This window comes from Marmota monax, unplaced genomic scaffold (assembly GCF_021218885.2).
Source record: "Marmota monax isolate L192 unplaced genomic scaffold, Marmota_monax_Labrador192_F-V1.1 WCK01_AAM20220418_F8-fsc00052, whole genome shotgun sequence".
Classification (NCBI taxonomy): domain Eukaryota; kingdom Metazoa; phylum Chordata; class Mammalia; order Rodentia; family Sciuridae; genus Marmota; species Marmota monax.
The window spans coordinates 5,640,562-5,665,942 of record NW_026693473.1 but is presented as its reverse complement, the minus strand read 5'-3'; the positions used below and the strand labels follow the sequence as shown (position 1 = coordinate 5,665,942).

General features: G+C 43.2%; 1 protein-coding gene across 22 annotated transcripts in view; it reads right to left on the bottom strand.

Annotated features, from left to right (window-relative positions):
- Positions 1-25,381, bottom strand: part of Kalrn (kalirin RhoGEF kinase) — a 636,773-nt gene that overhangs the window by 62,526 nt on the left and 548,866 nt on the right. For 13 of the 22 annotated variants that reach the window (XM_058583505.1, XM_058583512.1, XM_058583514.1 and 10 more), the window contains 5 exons: positions 18,463-18,746; positions 17,422-17,526; positions 14,106-14,201; positions 4,647-4,777; positions 961-1,027 (listed from right to left, as the gene is read on the bottom strand). In XM_058583505.1, the coding sequence (XP_058439488.1) occupies positions 961-1,027; positions 4,647-4,777; positions 14,106-14,201; positions 17,422-17,526; positions 18,463-18,746 (683 nt within the window). The remainder of the gene's footprint in view (positions 1-960; positions 1,028-4,646; positions 4,778-14,105; positions 14,202-17,421; positions 17,527-18,462; positions 18,747-25,381) is intronic. The other 9 variants (XM_058583507.1, XM_058583504.1, XM_058583524.1 and 6 more) reach the window with 3 other exon arrangements.

The following is a 25,381-nucleotide window of genomic DNA, read 5'->3' as shown; positions in this document are numbered from 1 at the left end:
CAAATACAGAGCCATCTATCAGCAGAGTTCACAGGATGAGGACTTAAAGGGCAACTGTTAGGAACCAGCAGGCAATTTAAACATTAAGAATTCAATTTTCAGACTTCCTATCTTTTTTTTTAAGATGCTAAACAAAACAAATCTAGGCTATCTAAATTATCCATTTACTTCCTTAGGCTTTGTCCTCCAAAAAAGTGTCTAAGTCCTCAAAAGTTAATCCCTATGGAGCTGGAGCTGTTGTATTTATTACCAATTTGATTCCTAACTGGGGACCTGTCACTCTTTCTTATTGGTGGCTTTTTCTTTGTCTGTCTCCTTGGTAGCTATGACATTCTCTTTGAACTCTAAGGAAATGTGTAAGCCCCAAGATTCAACTCAAAGTTACCTAGTTTGTGCCCAGGGTGCTCAGAATTCTGAAGAATATATGTTCACATGAGGAAACATCTAATAGCCTCTTAAGATCATAACTTGGTCACCCCAAACAAGGTGAAATGGATGCAACTCTAATCAAGAAGCTCCCCAAATGCTATAATATTTGTGCCCTTACCTCTCTCTAAATATCATAAATGTTTCAAGGAGAAAAGAAAAAAGTGCCTGCATATTACATTTGAATTATACCCTTTAAATCATATTTGTGTGTGTGTGTGTGTGTGTGTGTGTGTGTGTGGTACTGGGGACCCAGAGGTGCTTTACTGCTGAGCTATATTCTCACCCCTTGTATTTTTTATTTTGAGACAGGGTCTCCCTAAATTGCCAAGGCTGGCCTTGAACTTGTGATCCTCCTGCTTCAGCCTCCTGAGTCTCTAGGGTTACACACCTGGCTATCATTTTAATACTCATTCCTGCAAATACCCAGAGAGTGTAAAATACATGCAGCCATTAAGCTAACCCCCTGCCCATGTAGGGTCCAACCTGCTCCTAGTTGGGTGAGCACAGACTCACTCTGCACCAGATACTCACCTCCACCACAATCCCCAGGTCCTTGACATAGTCTTTCTCTGTCTGTACCAGCTCATTTAGGACAAACCTGAGCAGGAAATGAAGAACAATGAGGGTTCCTCTTTATTGTTAAGCAAGAAGTCTTCACATTAAGGTCACAGTAAAGTTACTTAAATGCCTTAAAGCACCCCAGAGTTGCTCACTTCTGCTCTCTGAGGGCACGAGGCCAGCAAGGACTTTCCCTTAGCCAGCACACAAGTCAGACAAGGATGATGAACAACTGCTTTGAAATCCTCTTTCTACTTTCTATATCTCTTTCTCCCTGAATGACTGTAGAGACACAGGGCAGGAAGAACGACAACTCCTTTGGCAAAACTGAGTTACAAAAGCTTTGAGGCCAAAGGATCCATATGAGACTCTTATTCCTTCGTTTCAGTTCCATTCTTCCTAAAGAGAGGAGAGAGACACTTGTTTGATAACAAGCTGTTAAGGCCCCAGAAATGCAGATATGGAGAGAAACTTTTACTTTATAATCTAGAAGCTACAATTATTCACATGGGTATCTATGGTAACTGGCTTGGAAAATCCCCAGTCAAGGCCAGAAAGGCTGACTGCAGACATTCCTCACTCACAACTTTGAAGGCAGCGCTCAGTCCCAAGACGCAGGATTGAACAATGGCAAGGACATTTACTTTCTTGGCTTTCTTGTTAATTATTTCTACTTCTTAGAGCATTTACTATAAGGCCAGTTACTTCATCTGGGTTTTCTCATTCTTGTAAAAAGGTAGGTATTGTAAAGCATACTTTATTTAATGAAAATACTCAAATGGAAAGATTAGGTAACTTGCCCAAGATTACAAAGTGAGGGACTGAGATGGGATTTGAACCCAGTTGTTCAAGAGTCCAAAGACTGAGCTCCTTCATGTAGCTCACTGCCTGGCAAATGGCTGAGACTGGCTCATTGGAGTCCCAGAAGCCTCAGCCCCAAACACTCCTCTTTTTCTGTCCAACAGTGAAGAGGAAGACCTATCCATAAAATGCTTCTGGCTATGCACAGGGCAGGGGCTGCTCTGAGTCTACTGGAGTCTGATTCTTTACTATCTGATTTGAAAAAGTTTTGTCTGAAGCCACACAAGTATATTTTTGGCCCAAGTGGCAAAAGGGGTAAAGTTCTGAGATGTCAACCAGGGACCCCAGTGCCGGGGTTGTAACCATTTTGAACCCAGGAAGCAATTCAGCTGAAACTCTTGTTCTGTGTGACACTGAGGAGCCACCAAATCCCCAGGGTCTAGGGGCCTTGGGGGCCAGGGAAGGAAGCAAAGGAACACATGCTTCTTTATCAGCCTGCTCAGCACTTCCAACCAGTTCCCTCCAGCACAGACCAGCGAGTGTTTCAGGCCACAGGAAGGAACTGGCAAGGCCAAATATATAAAGCATTCAAATATATCTTTAGCATGACCCAAGTGCCGCTTGGAAGACAGTGGTTAAGGAAACCACAGGAAAATGAGAGTGGGAATTGGGGGCTGGGAGGGGCCTGTGGAGATGAAGTCTACTGCTCTGTGTCCACGTGATATTTTTATCTTCAGCCATTTGCTGACACATTGGGGCTGGCTAGGCTTGTCAGCCTCTAGGGAAGGGGACTTGCATCAGGTCTGCTGGGGAGCCTTGCCTTTTTCCCTTAAGGGGCTGGTGAAGTATCTGGGGGAGATTAAGACACATTAAAAGACCTTCTGAAAAGTTACCTCAGAGATTTAAATTATATTCATCTTAAGGCAGTACAGGATTAATTGCCAAATGAATGAATAATAAATTACTGTCCATGTTCAATTCTTATCAGTAAAAGCCGCAAATAAATGTTGTTCTTTGGTCCCTGTGAAATTTTTCCAGCTATAGGTTGGGCCCACTTCTAACCCTCTCTCTTTCACAGTGGTAGGGAAGGGCTGGTCTTCCACAGGAAATCCTGTAGACCCTTGGCACTGGCTGTTCCCTCTACCCAGAACACTCTTCCTCATGGCTAACTCCTTACCTCCTTCTGGTTTTTGTGCAAATGGCAGAACCACTTAAAACCACAGCCTGGCCTCATTCCTGATCTCCCTCACACTGCTCTTTTCTTTTTCCAGCTTCTGACATACCACCTAATTTATTTTGTTTGTCCTACTTCTCCCATATATACCAAAAGGATGATATATAGTAAAAGGGATGAGACACTGTAGGGTAGATTTTCAGGATAGCTCAGGATGTGGAGAAATAGGGGCTTTGGTGAGAATGAGATGAGGGAGGAGAGATGGGTCCCTGGGTAAAAAGGCAACACACTCCTGTGATCCATGGTAGCAAAATCAGACAATATCATATTTGGACAATGGCTGACATAATTCTCATAGGCCTGGTCAACATGAGTGAGACTAGTGTTTGTCTTTGCTAAGGACCATTGGCCACCTTGTGGGTCACTTCCCTGATGAAAACTTTTGTTTCCCTGATATAAGCCTTGTTTTGGCTTGACTGATGTAAGCTAAGGAGAACCAGTTTTGTAAAAGTCCTAGGAAATTTCCCTGTGGAAATGACATTTCTCAATCTTGATTCCATTTACCAACTTCTTGGGGTTCTTCCTAAGCACCCATAAAGTTGTGGGAGTAAGTATGAAATTATAGAGTTTGCATGCCTCTTGTTCTTCCCCACCGTGAGGGGACAGCCCTGCTTTGACACAAGGCTCTTGCTATGATGTTTCTATTTTTGTTTCCTAGGAAACAAAGTCCTAAATGTTCACTCAACACATTTCCCAGTAACAGAAGGATTTAGCCCTACTTATTTTTTTTTAATAACTGATTTAACAAAATGTGCTTTTTTTGCTTTGAGGTCTATCCCTCCCACTCCCTTATCAATTTGCAGTGCCTTGGCAAAAGGAGTGATTAATTTGAGGGAGAAGGGCAGACTAACAGCAGAGAGGGACCCTTCCCATCTGCCTACCCTACTCTCACTGCTGCTCACAATTTCACACTGAGCCATGTTCAAGACTTATTGGCAGCTGGCTTCCAGCTCAGCCAAACTCTGAATAAGAAAACTAAAGTAAGGGAGGAGTTATGGTTCTGTATTACTGGCATCCATATCTTCCTTATCATCTCACGTAACAGGAGGCATATAACCCGGACCTTGCATTGCACAAGGATCTTTGTGAAAAAGACTGCAATGTGAACTGTATTTTACCACTAGCCATTCAAAGTGGAAAGGCAGTTTTTGTAGAACTAAATGATGCAGAATTAAAGCCCTTGGGGAGGGGTTGAGATGAGCCCTACCTGGCGTACTACAGCTTCCTCTTCTAATCTCTCACTTGCCTATACTTGGGGCACATCGCCTCAGGTGACCTCCACCAGATTTTCTGCCATGATTAGGGATTCTCTGGTACTACAGACCCATCTTAATAGTCCCACAGTTTCCTTTTTATCAGCATGTTTAATATTTCTATCAGATCTTAGTTAAAACCATACTTTGTCATTAATAGCTGCTACTTAACAGAAGACACTTCAGCCTAAACTTCTTCAAGACAGTGCCAAAGTAGCTCACTGTTCGTCACTGTTACACAGAATAGATCTGAGTCACCTTCACTTCTGTCTGAGATCAGTCGAAGCACAGCGTGGGGAATCCCTAAGTACCCCCAGCCCTTCACCACGGTCCGCCACACCTGCAAGAGTGGGATCTGGGGAGTTACTTACATCCTGCCTCGAAGGGCCTTGGCTTTCTGTTCTTCTTCCAGGTTTCTAGGAGGAGTGGGTGGGGTCATCCCCTCATTTAGGCAGCCTGTAGGGTCTTTCAAGCTCCCCCGGTAGGAGCCTCCTTCAAGAGTCTAAAAAGACAAGAACAAACAGCTTCAGAGAATTGTACTCTGAAAAGTCACTTGGAAGCCCTGTGTCCCCCAGTCTGCCCACAACCAGCTTGAGAAGTAACAGCCAAGGCTGTTCTCACTGATTCATAGTGAAGCATTAGGACACCAGAGACTTCCACCCTCCTGCAGCAGGGAGCTCTGAGCTGTCGCCTTCTTAGGCAATCAGGATGTCCTTGGCCAACTTTCCAGGCCTAATGAAACTGCCCATTGTCAAAGCAACTTATCTCTGTGTAAGGGCTCCAGAGGGAAAGCTAATCATTGCAATTCTGTACCAAATAAGGAGTTAGAAAAGAAAATCTGTTGTAAGGCCATCAAATGCAAATTGATAAGGGAGTGGGAGGGATAGACCTCAAAACAAACAAGCAGGGTTTTGTTAAATCAGTTATAAATCTTTTGAAGAGGACAAGAAATAACCTGTAGATTTAACCTTTTCAAAAAACATCTCTGCTAAGGTTATTTACCAATGGCTTCCTTTCATTTACTAATTCTTCTCATTTCTTTTAAATCAAGTGCTATAGAATCAGAAAAAAAGACGTTAAATGGCTTAATACAGTCCTTCAAACCAGACAAATGAGAAGTTAGACTTTATTTATGTATGATGCATCAAAATGCAATCTACTGTCATGTCTAACTAAATAGAACAAATAAAAAAACTAAAAAAAAATACAGTACTTTTGAAGGAACTAAGGGTAAGGAACAAAAATTCTAATTTCAGAATATTATATGGACAGCTAAAATGGTTCCATGCTTCAGTTTTTGTCAATTTTCAAATCAAACCTTCTCTCTACAGATTTCTGAGAAATAGACAGAGACAACAGTTGTCAACCTCTCTGAAAAGTTACAAATGCTCTGCAGTGGTGAGCTGCTTTCCCCCACGGACGTCACTAGTAACAGTAAGAACACTCAAAAGAGGGTCCAAGCTAATATTTTCACTAGTGTCCTGGGAAGACCCAAGCGACACCTACTATTTGATTATGTGAACTGACAGAAGCCACATGGATAAACAGTAATATGAGAGATCAAGGTCAAGGTGGGCAAATGTAAAACAAGCATGAGAGACAAATCCAAACCACCCAAGGCACCTGTCTACCCCAGCCACAGTGGCTAAACGGAGAGGTTTCACTTAGTAGTCTCTGAAAATGGCCCTGAGTTAAAGTCACAAAGATCAAAAAAGTGTCATGCAAAAAGGTAGTAGGAACAACAGACTCAGCCTGATCTTAAATGATCTGCACTTGACATCATCTGTCAGTAACTGCTGGGTTTTGTTTGTTTTTCTGTTTTATGTGTGTGTGTGTGTGTGGCACTAGGCATTGATCCCAGGAACACTCTACCACTGACACCACATTCTCAGCACCCCCACCACTTTTTTTAAAATTTTGAGACAGGGTCCCATTAAGTTGCCCAGGCTGTCCTCAAACTTGCTATCCTCCTGCCTCAGCCCCCCCCCCCCCATGTAGCTGGGATTATAGACATGTGCCACCATGCCTAGTTTAGCTGCTGTATTTCAACATAGACCAAACAGAGGCAGGAAAGTCTGAGGAAAGGAAACATAAAAGGAATGAGGACCCTGATGGGACACTATGTGACAAAGGATAGAAACTTGAATCTGAAAATCTCAACACTGAAAGAGATATCCACTTTTCCTTGGCCTCCCAAATAGACACAATATGCCAAACATGAATTTGTCACTAAGGCTAGAAATTAGAATTAAGAGCACAGGGTCTTCCAGCCCAACAGGGAGAATTTCTTTCTACTTGACATAAAGGTATTTACAGAACAAAGTAATCAGCTACGGAAACCGTTACATCCAGAGCAGCAGTATTGGCTAAAAATAAAGAAAGGTCGAGAAGGGTTGAGCTACATTTATAGATACAGAGTCTGTAACCTGTTATTAAGGAAATTAGAGTGTCTGGTGCCGAGGCTTGACAAGCCAGTGGACAGGCAAGCTTTCCAGTGACATGTCCCCTGGTGCCATCACCAGAGACAGGCTGCTAGACAGATGGACCCAGCTGGTGACGGATCCCATTAGTGCCTCTTACTTTCTCCTCCTCTTCCCATTGTCCTTTTGCGGTCTTTGTTCTTTAGCCTGCTGGATGGCAGGAAGGAGACTGCCAGGCCCAGGAAGCAGGCCTACAGCTCTGCTTACAAGATGCCCCCACGGTACATCCAGCTTGACATGGGCCACTCTCAGCCCATCTAGAGAATGAAGGACATCTAAGGAGTCCAAAGTGTCACACAGTGAAATGCATTCCATGTTCTTCTGCCTGACTGTTCTGTGAGCAAAGAAGCCCAAGTTGTCTCTGGGGCAGGACTCTCAGGCACAGAGTTAAAAGGTAGATACAGTGAGAGCAGGAAGAGGGAAATAAAGGGCTTGGTAATCGGTATGCTGGGTAATTTGCCTTGAATCATGGAGTTAGCTATAATGCTGGCAGTCATTCAAGAGTGATTCCCTCTGAAGACCTAGTTGCCTGTGTTAGAGTTGGATACTAGGCTCCAATCAAGGGCAAGTAAAGGTGACCTGCAATTAGTGCTTCTCCTGGAGGAAACAGGCCAGTTTTCTGCTACAATGAGAACTTCTGCCCCACTTAAGATTTGCAATATGACCTATGCACATCCTCCTGAATACTTCAAATCATCTCTAGATTACTTATAATATCTAATACAATGTAAGTGCTAATAAGTAGTTGCTATACTGTATTGTTTAGAGAATAAAGACTAGAAAAATGACGTGTTCAGTACAGACACAGATTTTTCTTAAATATTTTCAATCTGAAGTTGGTTGAATTCACAGATGTAGAACCTGTGGATACAGAGGGACAGTCATTGAGAAATGAAATGGGAGGACATTCCAGGCAGCAGCAGCCCAGAGAGTAAAAGTCATGGGGTGAATGAACCACGTGGGGCAGCCCAGAAGCTGCAAGCCCAGGGCAGGTAGAGGAGAGGGGAGGGACCAGTAAGTGACTGTGTTATGGGTGCTGGCATGAGGAGGTTCTAGAAAAGAAAGAGCTAAGGAGTGAAAAAAGAGAGAGAGCAAGTGCTGGCAAAGAGAAAGGGGAAGGAATGGTGGGAATGAAAATGAAGAGTGGTGCAGCTATTATGAAAAACAGTATGGAGGTTCCTAAAGAAAATTAAAAATAAAACTGTCACAAGACACAAAATTGACAGGACTGGGTATATGCATGCCCAAAGGTTATGAAACAGCACCTTGTAAACATATTTGCGCCTCTATGTTCAGTGCTGTACTATTCACAGTAGCTAAGATGTGGAAAAACCTTAAGTGTCTGTTGGTGAATGAATGGATAAAGACACTGTGGTAGGGTGTGTGTGTGTGTGTGTGTGTGTGTGTATGTGATATTTTTCAGCCTTAAGAAAGGAAATTCTGGGGCTGGGGTGTGGCTCAGAGGTAGAGCACTCACCTAGTATGCGTGAGGCACTGGGTTCAATCCTTAGCACCACATAAATATAAAATAAAGATATTGTGTCCACCTATAACTAAAAATAAATAAATAAATAAATATTAAAAAAAGAAAGGAAATTCTGCCATTTTCCACAACATGGGTGAAGATCATGCTAAGTGAAATAAACATATAAAGAAAGAGAAATATTGCATGATCTCACTTATATGTGGAGTCTTTTCAAAAAATGTCTAATATATATAGATGAATAAAATAGTGAACTGGGTGTCTTGTGAGTTCAAAGTCAGCCTCAGCCATTGAACAAGGCCCTAAGTCACTCAGTGAGACTCTGTCTCTAAATGAAATACAAAAAAGGGCTGGAGATGTGGCCAGTGGTTAAGTGCCCCTGAGTTCAATCCCTGGTACCAAAAAAAAAAAAAAAAAAAAAAGAGAGAGAGAGAATAAAATACTTATTTGGGGTGGGAGGAGAGAGATCAAGTGAAAAAATAGGAACTATATAGATCAAAGGATACAAAATAGCAGATATATAAGATGTAACAAGCTAGATCCGGAGATTTAATGCACTATCTGAGGACCATTGTTAGTAAACTTGTATTATATTAAGGGTTTTTGTCAAATAAGTAGATTTAAGCTGTTCTACACATACAGAAAAATAATGTGTGGGATGATGGTTGTATTAATTTGTTCTCTATAGTAACCATTTAACCATCTATGTGTATGTCATAATATTTTGTGGTAACCTCAAATATGTACATAAAATATTTTTTAAAACGTGGATAATATACTCTGGCCAATAAACATTAGATTTAAGTCATTCCTAGGCAAACTTGGGGTGGGCATGGGAACAACTGATAGTGGAAAAACTGAGGTGTGGATTTTTCAGACAAATGACATTTCAGGTTTGTGATTTGGGAGTTGATTTTTTTTTTTTAATTTTTGATGGAATTCTAAATTTTTCTATTCTGACAAGCATCTCAGAAATTTCTTCCACAGAGGATTTCCAAATGAATCTAGTTCCTAAAAACGTATACCTCCACTGTGGATATGATGGGGCCATTATTTTTTTCCATCTAGACCAGGAAGTTCTGCTAACTCCACCCCATTTTCAGGGGCCTGCTTATCAGTTTGTAAAGCAAACTGATCAGTTTGTAAAGTTCCTGCCTACACAATCATCATTACTTGCTTGAGATTAGGTTCAGGTGAACAGAATCATCACTGATAAGTGAGATAAAGGAGAGTCCAAGTAGACCAATTCACTTTCCCAAGGCAACTTATAAAACAAGCCAATTTACTTGGCTTGTGTAACATGCACAAGTACAGCCTGGTCCTTGCCAGGTTCCTCTGTGGCCCATGAGGCTGGCCAGGGAAGTGAATGCTAGCACAGCAAGAGAACCAAAGGGTGGCAAGACTTGCTGACGCAGACAGGGCACACTGTCAGGATGCCAGGCCACTAGATGGACTCAAGAAGAGCTCACGACTGCCTCAGTGCTGCCTAGAGGCAGAGGACTCTTAGCAAGCATCCAGCAGGGTCATCTGGAGTCTAGTGACCTGTTTTGGCATGCCACCTGATGATGAGCTCAGAGAGGGCCTTCCTTTCTGGAAGTGTGATCTTCTGTGCCAGGCAGAGTAGAATCCTGGGGCTTCAGGACCACAGTATAGAGACACAGTCTCACATGGCCAGGAAGCTCTCATTCCTTACACTTGAGGAATAAAACCAAGTCCTATGGACTGCTAAACAATTACCCTGCAACATCTACCCAATGGCCAATCTATTAGCAGCATGTAAGTTTCCACTTTTCCAGCACCACACTGGGCAATGGGAGATGAGGATGATGCAGTTCCCTTTGCCCTCACAAGGCTGCAGAAGTGGCCAGGAGCTAACATTTGCAGGTGCCTGCTTATCAGTTTGCAAAACACTTCCTGCCTACTCAACCATCAGAATTACTCTTTTGAGATTAGATTCAGGTGAACAGATTCATCATGGATAAGCGAGATAAAGAAGAGCCCAATACACTTTCCAGGGCTATATTACTGGTAGCAGAAGTAGAATGGAAACCTGGGTCTTCAGGTTCCTTACATACTTTATACCAGCAATAGCTGTCCACAGATCTAGAAAAAACTTTATTAAAAATCACATGACGGGCGTGGTGACACACACCTATAATTCCAGCAACTTGGGAAGTTGAGGCAGGAGGACTGCAAGTTCAAAGCCAACCTCAGCAACTTAGCAAAGCCCTAAGCAACTTAGTGAGACCCTGTCTCAAATTTTAAAATGTTTAAAAAGGGCTGTGGATGTAGCTCAGTGGTTAAGTACTCCTGGGTTCAATCCCAGTACCCCCTCCAAAAAAAAAAAAAAATCACATGTGGATAGCAGAGGGAGACCTTACTCCTGGCTCAAAGTTAAAGACAATACCTTAACACATAAACCAGAAAGTATGTCAGTATGCTAGCTCTATTAGTGGTTCCTGGGCAATGAAGATCAGCGCTCACACTGAGGCAGAAGCTTTGATGCAACAATGACTACGTGGCCATAAAGCAACAGGAGCAGCTTTGGGGCATGGGGACACGAGGTACCTCCTGGCCCTCAGGTACAGCTATAGGGCAACTGAATTCTAAGTGCAGAATTTGGGGTCACTGCTTGAGCAACCGATAAGGAAATTAAAAAAAAAACAAAATAACTATGGATAAAGGTTTAAGCTAACAGATGCTTCTGTAAAATGGACTCTGCACATTAAGAAGGACTTTGATAGTTCTTTACACTACTCTAAGAAAACTCCCACCTGCGCACCTAGGTCCTGCCCTCTGGAGCAGCCCAAGCAGACCAACCCTTCAGTCCCACTGCAGTGCTTCAGTAATTGGAAGACGGCTCTGCCATGCTTCTAACTTCTCCCCAAACAGAGTCTCTGTCTCTTTAACCTGACATGGACAACATGGTACTGTTTACCTCCTCTTGGGCTCTTCCAGTTTATTCAAGATCATTCTAGAATGCTGCATTTAGAATACAATATATTACACACCACTCAGGACAGGTGTGGTCTGAATAGCACAATGGAACTATTACTTCTCTTGACCTATACATTGTACTTTCATTAACCAAGTCTATGATAACATTGGATATTTTGGCAGCTTTCACACTATTTTATTTGATCAAATAAATATTCCCAAACTTTTATGAGCTCTACATTTTTTTTTTCCTCCCAAGCCAAGGAACTGATGAGGAATAGGAACAGGAGTCTTAGAGGTGAAGACGCAACTTAGTGTTCTCACACATGGCTGGAGTAGTCTCAATTTTCTGTTGCTCCACTGCTGTCCCACAGTGGGATGGGAAGAAAGAGAAAGTGGAGGGAAGGTAAAAGAATCAAATTTTGGTGACATGATTCTAAGAAACAAAGCCACTACTTTCTTACTCCTTTCTTAAGATGCACTTGGTTTCATATGTTAAGCCAAAGAAATCTCTGTAATTCTGGGCTCACTGGAGGTCCTTAAGGAGCAGTTATTGGTGGAAGTTAAAGCCCTTGTTATGGTAAACTCATTGTAGTAACAATATTCATTCAATAGACATTGATTGACAGCTGGTTACAGGGTTGATCAACTCCAATGCCATCCCACTCTTCCCCTTCTTTGGGAAATCTGTTCTTATGGGACTTGTCAACAACTCTGCTCAGAGGCATAACAGATTCACTGATCACACAAACTAGAGGACTGAGGAGACTCTCAATAGCACAAGTCAGCAATAGAAGAGGAAAGGTAACCTAAAATATAAAAAAATCTGGATTTAAAAACATTTTCTTTGTAATTGTAGATGCCTTTATTGAATTTATTTTTTTTTTATGCAGTGCTAAGGATTGAACCCAGTGTCTCATGGCAAGCATTCTGCCACTGAGCTACAGCCCCAGCCCCTGGATTTTTTTGAAACAAGTATTCATGAAGAACCCATTAAGTATAAAAGACTCCTGTATACAACTGGAGGAAAAAATATGAATGTCCTAAACGACTTATCATCTAGCTGGGGAGGTAAACTGCAAGTGAAAACATCATGGTATTTTAACAAATGGCACAACAGCCATCTAAGAGGTGCCCCAAGTAGCATCTGGCATTTGAAACTGCAGTTGGATTTCAGAGGGCGTTTGGCCTGGAGTGGTCAGGGAAGTCCTTGTGGAGAGATGAGTTTGAGTGGGACCTTGAAGGTCCATTATGCACTAGATAAGCAAACACAAGAGGCAGAACACTCTGGAGAAGTGAAGTGGTAGGAACAAAAATGCAAAGGGAACAAAGCCAAACGTGTGACTTTGAAAAGTCAGTGGTGACCATGAGAGCCCTTGACTCCCGCTGGGAGGACAAGGAGAGACAGCAGAAAAATGGGCAAGCGCAGAGTCTGACGCTTGTAACTCAAACCACCAGCCATTTTTTTTTTTTTTTCTAATTTGAAAGGAAAATTTGGTAGGAAAAGAAGGAGATCATATGTGTTAAACCTCATTTATACACTATAAAGCTGGCATATCTGAAAAGGAAGTCACTGGAATCAAAATTATTGGCAGCTTGCTCTAGAGAGGATGCTCCGTCTCCCTCTAATTCTTGGGCCTGGTGGAGAAAGATCTAAACAGTGGTGATTAACAAGACTTCCCAGCAGAAGCCTGGTGGGAGCATAGGCATTTATCTTAATGAGATTGCAGGAAAAGCCAAATGGGTGACACAGATGAGAAAGAAAGGAAAATGCTTCAAATTGTCATCTTACAGTGATACTTAGACGTCAAAGCCTGGGAGTGGAGGGCAGCTCTGTCCTAATGAAGCATCCAGAAATGAATTTTCACCAGCACTTTGCCAAAGTCCCAAGCCAGCTCAGACTGACCACCCTGCCTTCAGGTGGCGTGATGGGTCCACTGAATAGTCACAGGCTAGACCAGCTGCCAGTGCTTATGTTCAGTTTTTCCTTCCATGATGGAGAGAGGCACCAGGTCCCTTGATTTTTTTTTCTGGGTTGGGGAGGGGTACTGTGGATTGAACTTAGGGGCATTCGGCCGCTGAGCCACATCCTCAGCCCTATTTTGTATTTTATTTAGAGACAGGGTCTCATTGAGTTGCTTGGCATCTTGCTTTTTTTTTTTTTTTTTTTTTTTTTTAAGAGAGAGTGTGAGAGAGAGAGAAAGAGAGAGAATTTTTTAATATTTATTTTTTAGTTTTCGGTGGACACAACATCTTTGTTTGTATGTGGTGCTGAGGATCGAACCCGGGCCGCACGCATGCCAGGTGAGCGCGCTACCGCTTGAGCCACATCCCCAGCCCAACATCTTGCTTTTTCTGAGGCTGGCTTTGAACTCATGATCCTCCTGCCTCAGCCTCCCGAGCTGCTGGGATTATAGGCATGTGCCACCGCACCCTACTCCCTTGATTTTTTTGTGGCAAGATATCTATACACTTTTGCCCATTCCCCTTTAGAACCAGCAGTCTTAATTTTGCAAGACTTTGCAAGCTAGAAGCTCCCTAAATAAAATTATTTGGTATTTTCAAAGACCCACCTGTTTCAGCAGCCCAGTGCATGAGCTTCAGAGCATCCAGACACCTCAGTCACTGACTAAAGGCCACTTGCCTGGGGGCCAGCAGGTCAGGCTTACTGTGAGGCAAATTTGTATGGGATACTTTATGCTTTTTGCTAACATCACAACCCCATAAAGGCCTATTAATTTCCCATGCCCAATCCAAAACAAAGCCAAGAAGGATTTTGGAGCACAGGTTTTCAAAAACCATCATTATTGGAAATAATTCTACAGGAGGGATGAGGATAAGTGAAAATGAGAACCTGGGATAGATTCAAGGCCCTGGGAGCCGCATGGAGGTGACACGCACACAGAACTTCCTCCAGGACCCCCACTTACCAGCTTGCTTTTGACCAACTTTTCTATTGCACTGACAAGGTCTGCAGCAGTAGGTACTTCTGAGGAAGCCTGCCGGGCTGCTAGCAAAGAGGAGGACTGCAAGACATTGGGCAGCAAAGGAAAAGCAGATTAGCAAGGATTAGAAAGCCAAACAGAAAGTCCAAAGCTCAAGGCAGGCAAGGAAAGGAAAGCTCTGTGTTTAGAGGGAAGAGGCGACAGAGGGAAATGGGGTTAAGAGTAGTGGGGTGGAGCAGGCCTGCCCAACCCCTGGTCAGGAAGTCTTGGCAGCAGCAAAGCATAGATGGGACTGCCTCTCCTTAGGCAGGCCTCCAAAGGAGTTGAGAGGAAGGGTCACTGAGTTCCTAGGGGGGCCAATAGGCAAGGGCAACACCTACTAATGGCAGGAGGCAGGGACAAATGCTCCAAGGGCAAATAGGGCTTAAGCCACTATATGGCTGCCCATTGCTTTCCAGGGCTGCAAGCAATCCATCAACCCAGTCTCAAATGTATTACTGCCTTAGGTATGGATCTTTACAGTGCCTAGAAAAATGCTAGGGGCAGGGCATTTTAGAGACCTGGAAGCTAGACACCCCCTTCCACATTTTCTCCCTCTCTTTCTCTGCCTCTGCCTCAGAACACCAAGAAGCAATAGAGGCTTTCGCAGGAGCTGTGTGTTACATGCTGGGCAGGTGGGGACATCTGCAACAGCCAAGAGGGGCTCAACTGAAGGGCCTCTCTGGGACCCTCTTCCACCTGCACCAGGGGTAAGGACTTGTCGGTATGGCTATTTGCTCAGTGGGCTGGGGATAACCTCTCGCTGATGATGGCTTTTGTTTGCTTGCTTGGTTTTCCCTTTCTCCTCTACCTGAGGAGAAGCTGGGGGAGAGATGGCCAAGCCTGCATGTATGTCAGAGTGGAGGGCAGTGGTATCCAGGCCAACGCACGGGAATAACCACTGTGGACATAGAAAGTTGACTGTCCTGGCCTTGTCCTGACTTCAAGTTTCTCCCTTAAGTTAGGGGAAGAATTTCAAACAAGAAAACTCCCTTTCTAATGTAAGAGTTCCTTTTCAGTCTTTGCTTCTGAAATGTGGAAGAATCAAATAAGTACAATTAAGAACAATTATAACAATCTCTTTTTCCTCTCTTGGGGATGCAGGAAAATGCTCATGGTTTGGAAAACAAAGATATCATTTTTGATCTAGGAATGTTACTCCTGGGAATTTAGTCCAAGGACTGACATTAAAAGAACAAATACTATATACACACCGTGATCTGCAGAGGTATTATTTCAAGTAGTGGATTGGAAACACCCTGTTCAGATGTCCCATGAAGGGACTGGTCAAGCAAATTATGGAACATCAAAAAAGTAAAACATTCTCCAGGTATTAAAGTTAAAGTCATGAAGGTAAAATTAATAAGATTCTAGGAAATGGCAGCAGATAAAGCATGGAGCACGTCATACGCACACAGTAATTGTAAAACACGCATGCATGTGAACAATGGTTAAACAGGGAGGATGATTGCATAATAGTGCAATGGTTGAACTTTTAAAGATTCTTTTATACTGCTGCAAAAATTGTTTTTAATAAGTCTAACTCTATTTGCTAGAAGTTCTGATGCTCATCTCAATTCCAAATATTGTGTATAGAAGTCAAGCAAGCAGGACTGAGGAGAGTTAATGTAATAAAAGGGACTGTTGCCATTGTTCCTATTTCTGGCTAAGAAAAGGGCCACCCAAATATCTGGGGTACATCACACTCTTGGTTAAAAATTACCCAGAAACAGCACAATATCCACTTCTCCCAAACAAGCCACATTTGAGGGAATCCAAGGGCGAGGGTGCGTGACCTCTTATCTTATGCAAGCTGGCTCCTCTGAGCGGAGGGCGGTGTGGGATGGCAGATACTGGGACATGAGAACCCCACCCCCATAGACATGTCACTGTTTACAGAACATTTTACAAGGGCAGAACTCTGGGAATACCAGCAGGCTGGTCCTCATTCCCATCTCAAGGTGAAGTGCAGGCCTCTCTGCCTCTGGGGATCCAGGATGGGCAGAATGCCATGCTTCCTACTACTTTTCTTCCCAACAGTCCAGAGTCAGAGAGCAGAGCCACCAACATCACCTCAGGAGGGGCCATAACTGTGTGTGCTTCTCATGTGTAAGCCCCAGGGGCAGTCACCACCTCTTAGTCTTTGTCCTATTCCTAGATTGTCCTTCTAGCATAGCACAGAGGAAGACCTGAAATAATGGTTGTGAATTAATAATTAAATGTAGGGCAGACAGAATTAATATAAGAGCTGGGATGTTAGAAACACAGAAGCCTCTGCAGACCTCCTTTGAATCTCATCCTAGGTGGGATCATGAAGGCTTGTTTCCTGCACACACATGGTGGGCCCACCGCCTTGGAGGAGGCTGCCCCACAGAGAACTAGAAGGCACAGGGGAAGCGTGAGGGACAGCGAGGCAAATAACCACCACCACCACCACCACCAAATGATGCTCCTAAAGCAAATGGAAAGGACAACCAAACACAAAACCACTTCCAGAGTCCAAGGTACTGGTCATACCAAGAGAAGGCAAGGAAAACCCCACTGATTAATGGCATGGCTATAAAAGAGAGAGGGACAGATAGCATAATGAAAGTGGCCCAACGTCCCAGATTAGTACTATGGGGTCAATTCCAACCATCCAGTCTGAGCCTCTGCTCCAGAATGACTGAGGTGACCCCTAGGGGGTCAGAGGCACAGGGGACAGGCTGTGGAATTTTGCAAAACAAAAAACTTGTGCAACCGAGCACATTAGGCCTGCCTACCTTTGACACCCCCCCTCCTCCCTTAGCAGTATTTCTACCTGTCTGCTGAGACTGCAGAATGTTAACAGCACAGGACTTGACTGGAAGTCACCACGATTCTATTTTAGAGTTGGGTATAGAAAAGACAACTAAAACAGATCATATGGTCAAGCATAATAACATGGTTGCCACCTAGAACCACCACAGATTCCTTCTGGGGACAAACAGTTCCTTTTAAGAGCTGCTGTTTCCAAAGACAGAGCCATTAACTTATATCAACAGAATGAGATTCCAGGCAGATATCCATTTTAAGAACTCTACATACACCACTACACTGCCCAGAATGAAGCCAGACCTCCAGGATCGGGGCAGAGGACACCTAGAATCGCTATCACTGTGGATTCGCGTGGAGTAAGAGATAACAAGGGAGAGAGAACATCATTCTCCCATCACACACACACATGGAATGAAGTCCAGGGCATAAAGCATTACTTTTTCCACAGAGAAGCCAGAGGTCCTACCATCTCGTCCTGTGTGGGGTCGTTGTCAAAGATCTTCATGGGCGGAGGGAGGGGTGTGTGTGACTCTTCATCTGGCTCATCTTCACCCCAACCTTTCTTGCTCTTCTAGAACAAAAGAGCAGCGTTAGCTATTGTTTCACAGAGCTAAGATACCAAGGGTTCAGACTTGAGATACAAAAACATAAGACACGAGGAGGGTTCCTCTGGACACACAGGCCTTTCTTTGCAGCTGCAGTTTCTTTCTCTGTAACGTAGATACCCCTGCTTATCTCAAAGGACAGTGAGAACCAAATGGGGGTAAATACCGCCCCCCCCCAAAAAAAAAAACCCTCAAAACGCTTCACAATCTATCTCACTGATTAGTCAGAAAGAGAGAACGCTGAAAGAAAAGCCAAGAGAGCTTAACTTTTTAAAAATTTAGGAAGGGCTAGTAGAGCCGAATTGAAATGTCACAAGGCCCTATGCCACTTCCAGAGGAAGAAATGGCAGAGGGCATAAAATTACAACAAGAAGTATGGTTACACATCAGAAAGATCTTCTCAACCTTGGCAGTATGAGAGCTGGTACTTATCCTCCCTCACTGGGTGCCCCATCAAAGCTCCTGGCTGAGTGGCGACCAGGCTGGCCGCACCTCCGTCACAGCTCTCCCCTCTGCAGCAACCTGGAATTGTTTACTCCCTTTACACGTGGCACTGCTCCAAACACCTGGGCACAGCTCAGTCTTCTATTTTCATAGTGAAATGGTCTCCATTCTTTCACTATTAGTCTGAATAGGTCTGGACAGTTTTGGTGTAGTCCTCAGTAGAGGCAGGTGACCAACTGCCACCCTCAAGCCAGGCCCCTAACTCTAAATATGGCAAAGCGGTTTCTGGCTGCTGGATATGCCCGGTATTGGTTATTCTCTGATGAATGGGTCACAGATTGAACTCGTCACTGAGGCTCAAGATGACAAGCTCTTGGAGACTGGCTAGATTACAGAACCATGCAGGAGGCATGTCAGTGGTGCCTTCCAGATGGAGGGCTCCGGGGCCCCCTAAGTACCTCGTCAGCGCTGTCTCCCTGAGGGGTGGTCTCATCCCCAGGCTTGGGAGAGCCCAGGTCGAAGCTTTTCCGACCATCGCGTACTTTCTTCTGTTTTTTAATGTTTCCATCTGCTTTCCCGCTGTTGAGTCGACGCACAGGACTGGTGAGCCACTTCTTTAGGGTGTTGGTGGAGCGCTTGGGACCAGGGGAACTGTGGATGGAGTTCAGGGAAGGCTGAGCCTGCAAGTTGGCCACGGATTCAGATTTGCCTCCATTTTCGCTGGAGGAATGAGAGTATGCATCTGAGGAGGAAGAACAGACAGACAGAGCCAAATCAGAGGCAGTTAAGGCAGGATGCTGATCTGGGAGTAAGACAGCTCCATCCTCAGGAAGCTAGGGCACAAGACAGAAGGTCAAGGCCAGCCATGGACTCCAGGCGAGGACCGGCAATAATGGCTGACATTTGATTTTTAACATGTGAAGCACCATCCAGGTGTTGTGCAGATAAAAACTCCTGCCTCCATGGAGCTTATATTCTGGTTAGAACAATGGACCAAGACAACAATAAAATAAGTAAAATGTAAAGCATGAGAAGAGCTATGTTGAAAAATAAAACAGTTGGTCAGGGAAAGTCTTGGGACTTGACTTTAGAGTGCAGACCTAAGGGTAGTGAAGGTGAACATGTGGCCATCTGGCAGAGGGCTTTCCAGGCAGGCAGGCAGAAGAGCCAGTACAGAGGTCCCGAGGCAGGACCTAGGGTGTGCTGGCGGTGGCTTCAGCAGAGTGAATGAGGGGGACAGCATAAGAAGGACTTAAGAGAAGCAGCAGGTACTGAGCCAAAGGGGCTGGGTGGCCAGCATTATGCATTTGGCTTTTACCTGGAGAGAAAACCATCAGAATACTAGCCAGAGTGATGTGGTCTGCCTTACATTTTAAAAGGTCAGTCTAGTGTCTATAGATTGAGGGCAGTGGAAACAGGGAGAGGGGCTGAGGCTGCCGTACTATTCCAGCTGGAGGACGTTGGTGGCTGCTAGGAGGGCTGAACCAGTGCTTCTTAGAAGGGATTAGATTCTGGATATATTTTGACATAGCAGAGAGAGTTTTCTGACAAACTGCATGATAAATGAAAAAAGAGGAGTCAGGTTAACTTTGGGTTTTACCCTGAACAACTATTAGGATAGGTTCCTGAAATGGGGAAGACTATGGAAGGAACAGGTTTTGGGGAGGGTAGATAGACAGGAGATCAGTTTCAGACATCTCTGAAAGCCCGTACCAGATGTGAGTGGAGAAGCTGAGCAGCAGCTTGATACAAGTCTGGAGATTAGGGGAGAAAGTGCTGGCGAGCTGGATGCTGGTGTAGAAATGGCGTTGGAAGCCATGAGGCTGGGTGATATCATCAAGGGTCATCCATAGGGAAAAAAAAGAAGCTGGAGGACCAGGCCAGAAGTAGGGAGATGGAAGGACAAGGAGGCAGTCATGGCAGAGGAGTGGGTGTTCCTGGAGACTGGACCCAGTGAGTGTTTTGTGGAGGAGGGAGAAATCTGCTGTGTCAAATGCTACTTGCCAGGTCAAGAGCACTGACCTGAGCATTACGTCTTCAACTTAACAACACGGAAGTCATTGGTGAGTTTGCAAAAAAACCCAGCTGTAATGGAGTGGAGGGGGCCAAGCCTGATTAGAGAGAGTGCCGGAGAATGGGAGAGGAAGGAGTCAGAGTGGGGAGTTGTTTTGTTTTAAAGGGATAGTGATTGGAGATGAAGAGACTTTGTTTTGTTTTGTCTTTTTTAAATGGGAGAAATCAGCATATTGTTTATAAGCTGTTATGCCATGGGCTGACTATTTTCAGTGTGATAATGTACTTGCAATGGTTTAAGCCTTTTACATGGCCTATCTGATTTCCCTCTCAGGCAACTCTATGAGGAAGTTCTATTATCCTCATTTTACAGAAGAGGAAACTTCAGACTTGGAGAAACCAGTCAATTTGCCTAGGAACATCAGCTTGTAGGAACAGGGAGAGCTGTGAATGCCTGTTAGTGTTTCCTGGGCCCTTAAAGCCAGTGCCTCACCCAGTTCTCCAACCTCCCTGTCGTGGGGGAAGGATGAGGGTGGAGGTAGAGCAGGTCCAGAAAAAGCCACACTATTGTGGTGGGACAGAGGGGCTAGAAAAGGTACTGGGCAGATGTGAGCATACAGGAAGAGCACCTCAGGCAAATCTCATTTAATCTCCCCCCAAATCCTTGACATCTGAAAACCCCTTAAACTCTGAGGTGATTAGCATTAGATTCCACCTATCTTGGCTTATAGAATAGCTTTGAGTTTTATTACAAAGGAAGCTCTTTAAGCCCACTTCCAATGTATTCCTATTATTTAGAGATGCTGTTCTTGGTTCTATTAGTGTGAGAAAGCTGGATTCCCAAGGCTTTCAGAAGCTGCAGAGCAGCATGAGAGCATCAGTTTGCAAATCCAGATGCTAAGCAAGAATTACTAACCAATAACAATGTTATGGAGCACTGATCAGGTTGTGTGTTCTAAAAATATAATGACATAGATTTTATTTTCAGAGACATCCTGTCTAGCTTCACACATTCATCCACACATGATAATACAGAGAGGCAATTGGCGGGGGGAGAATGAAAAAGCAAGACAGAGAAGGCAAAATAAAGATAAATTCACTTGGCAGTATGTGAGCAGTATGTGATTAATCGCGAGGGTCTGCCTGGACAGAGTTCAGAGGCAGGTCAGATCAGTAAGGGTGGGATTAGTCTGAAAAGGCTTCCTGGAAGAGATGCAGCCATACAGAAGGTGGGTGGCAGGGGTTGGGCGTATTCCCAAAGGGAATAAAGTAGCCAAAACAAAAGCACAGAGCTAGGAAAACTGAAAAGCAAGTCAACCAGCCTATGGTAGATAAAATAAGATGTAATGGATGCAATTACATGAAAAAAAAAATGAATGGAGAAGAAGAATCTGGATGGAAAGACTTGTGAGGATTCAATAATAAAATGGAGGAGTCTGAACCCTATTGTGAGACTCTACTATGAGACAACATGACAAAAAGGCGTTTTTTCATTTTTAAAATGAATCTGGACTATATATATATATATAAATATATATAAAAACATGGCCCCAGAAAGAAGGGTTTAGAGTCCAGAAGTTCACATGAGGACTGAGCACATGGAATACAAAGGAAGGAATGTGGGACATGCCAAAGCAAATGATTTCATTAATGTTAGGATGACAAATTAAAGGTGAGTTGTCTCCATGTGGGCTTCACCAATGTAGTCTCCAGAGAATGCCTGTCCAGAGCCTGGTCTCAGGACAATGCCTGACAAGCTCTACCTCACCCCATGGGTGCCTGACAGTGCCAGTTTGCATACTGGTGTTTAAACTGAACACATGACTAAATGTTCAAACAAATGATTACAGTGGCCTTTCAAACCTACTCTAAGATTGAGTCATCTTTTCCTATAATGACTTTGCCCTAGCCCCACACTAGAGCTCTAATCTGGCCTTGAAGGCCCTCTGGCTTAGACAAAGCCAAAAGAGAAGAAATGAAATCCTGACATAAGATGAACAAATGCTTTTGTCAATGGAGATCAGTCTCCAGCTTATTCCATGAGTTGACATTATGGTCTCCAAGTTCAGGCTTCCGGTCCTCCACTCTGCTGGAACTTTCTTAGGTCTTACCAGAGCTTTGTGCGTACTTTGGAAAACAATAGCTGAGCATTTGCATTTAGCAGCACAACAACTGAGCTCCTAAAATTCCCTGGCATGAAGGATAACTTACAGGGTTGCTCTACTCAGGGAACATTTGGTGATCCACTGACTTGTTTGGCAACCATTTAAGGACAAAGTTGTAATCTTATCTCAGAAAATTCCTTGCAGGCTGTAGTCTTGGGTGTGTTGACATTATTTTTGAAGTGTTTGGTATGGGTCAACTCCTGTCCTCAGGGTCTGGGTGATAAACATCTCCAAGAGCACTGGTAGTAGGAGCAGGGCCTCTGCTATCTTTTGCTGATAAGCAGCAGACACATATCATTCACCAGGCCCCTGGGATACACCAGAAAGTATAGGGACAACAGAACTAGAGGTCCAGCCACGTTAACTGTGCCTTGTGTAACCAGGCAAGACAGGAGACAGTCCAAGATTCCTCTTCCATGGCACACAGCCTGTCTTTGAGATTTGCAAATGCAAATTTGGAATAACTATTCCTCTTCCTCTGCTGTCATCTGGTTCTGCTTTTGTACTTCCTGTATAAACTAATGGCAAAAGTACAACAGAAGAAAATTAAAAATCAAGAGTATTCCCAATATTCTTATTTCAAGTTTATTCTAGGTAAACAACCGGAGCCCACCCAACCATGTCTAAGAAAGGGAATCTAAGAGTTGGAAGCAATTTATGAATCATCGTCTTGTTGGTGTCCTGTCTTGAGACAGGACTATTTCCAAGTCACTTTAAATGCATAGTTATGAAAGAACTTGACATCATTTAGACCAGAAATATCTACCTAGTTAATTGTTTCTTCAGAGAAAGATTGGCATATTGTGATTGTGTCATTTTTTGGAAGATGACTGCCATTAGCTGTTTTGAGAATGTTTTAGTGTTCGTCCCAATAGAAAAGTTTGGTGACCAATTTGCAACAACTATAATAACACTGTTCTCTCATTGAATCATCCCCAATCAAGGTAGGTACTAATTATTATGATTCCCATCTTAGGAAACTGGAAAGGAGAGTGTTTCAGGAACTGAGGCCCACTGTAGCATGGAGCAGGGGCAAAATTGAAACTCAAGACTGATTCCACTGCATATCCATTTAATCTTATTTCTATATCTATGTTCATTCTTTATATTCCTTTAACCTCTACAATTATTATAAAAAGGAGCACCCAATTGCTAGTCTATTCAGTGTCTCAAATATGAATTTATATGTAAATTATAAAATTTCAATGTTGAAAAGAGCCTGAATTTATCTAATTGTACAGATGAGAAAATGAAGGTTAACATATGGGAAAGTCACTATTACAAATTAGTAACAAAACTAGGACCCCAAATCCAGGCATCTGATCCAGAGTTCTGGATCAATGTCCTGTCTTTAGCCAAAGGCTTAGAAACTGAATTTAAGACTGATAACTGGTTTTAAGTGTGACAAATATATCCCTAGATATTGCAAGTAATAAAGATCCTTTGATGTTCTGGTAGTCACGACTTGTTTTCTATATTTAAAAAATAAAACCATTTGTTTTTATCTTTAAAAAAAACACATGCCCTGTAGCATTGCTAATAGAAAAAGTTCCCTTTTTATTTAGTGTGTGTGTGTGTTTGTGTATGTGTGTGTGTGTGTGTGTGTGTGTGTGTGTGAGAGAGAGAGAGAGAGAGAGAGAGAAAATATATGTGGTATTGGGGCTCAAACCCAGGGTCTATGCATGCTATACAAGTGTTCTACAACTGAGCTATACCCCAGTCCCTAAAATCATTTGCTAAGACTAAGTTTACTAAAAAATATTTTTTAAATACAGAAAAAAAATTGACAACAATGTACTTATCACCTAGATAGGATGAATGTAAACATTTCTGCCATATTTGCTTCAGCTTTTTAAAAAGCAAAAGATGACAAAGTTGAAGGCTTTACTTATTTATTGTGCCCATCTATAATCCCACTCTCCAGTGGCCCTTCAAGTCTCTTCTGAAGTTGACATGCATCTTTCATATCCATGTTTTTAGACTTTTTCTTTACATGCAAATATAGTATTGTTTGTGTTTTGTGTAATTATCATAATGTAGATATCATTTTACAACTCTCAAATCACCCTCCCTCACCATTTTGAAGTTCAAGTGGGGCAGGTTATTCTCTGGGATGACACATCTTCTGCACTGTGGGGTATCCCTCAAATTCCTTGGGAGCTTCTGATGGACATAGGATAAGGCAGCTGAACAACTGTTAGAGAGGAGAGTCTCAGATATCACCCCAAAGTTAGAATAACCTGTCAATATGATTAGCCTGCACCTTAGGGCTGGGGTGTCCTCATTTCAGGTCTAATCACAATAGCATATGTCTAAGCAGCACAGGAGGTAAGTAAATGCTGTCCACTTTACCTGAACACGCAAACTGGACAGAAGCCCAAGAGAACTTGCTCACTGAACACATCCTACCAGGCCCACTGTTTATGGCAAAATTGCCCTTTTATTGGGTAGCCCTTCATTGGTAACTAAAAGAGAAAACACCTGCATAACTGAACACACTAGATATCTGTTATACCTAATACAGCTCATTTAGAAATTGAATTTCCTGTTTAAAAGTTTCAACTCATACTGACTCCATTTTCATGTCATACCTGAAAAAAATTCTGCTTTCATTGGTCTAGTGTACAGTTTGCAAAACTATTCTGAAAGTAGAATACACTGTGCCTATTCACTGGAGTGTAAACATAGAATCTGGCAAATGTCATATGGCTGCATTCACAGTCAATTGTCTACCATTTTTTCTAATCATAAAATACCAATGTAGCCTCATTTCAATTCCCTTCAAAGTGAGCTGAAGCTAAAGAAAGATTATACCTCCTTGACAGAAAGAGAAGACAGTTCTATCAGCTTTGTGGTTTTTTTTTTTTTTTTTTTTTTTTAATCTCCAAAGACCAGGACTAGGACTCTGGAAAGGGCTAGGTTGAGACCCAGAGAATATCTGAGTAGAACAAACAAATTCAGTTCCTCTCATTAGACTTTCTCACTTCTGACAGATGTGTGGGGTTGTTCCCCACAAACCAAGCAAGTAATCCGTTCTCCAGCAGAAACCAGCTGGGGGTTCCCTAATTCAACTCTGGTGCTATCTGCCTGCAGATGGAGTCAGAGATGACAGGTTGAGGACTCAGTCTTCAGTAATGTCCTCCTCCTTCAGGCCCTAATCACAAGATCCAAGTTATTTTACCTGTGCTTCTGACAGATT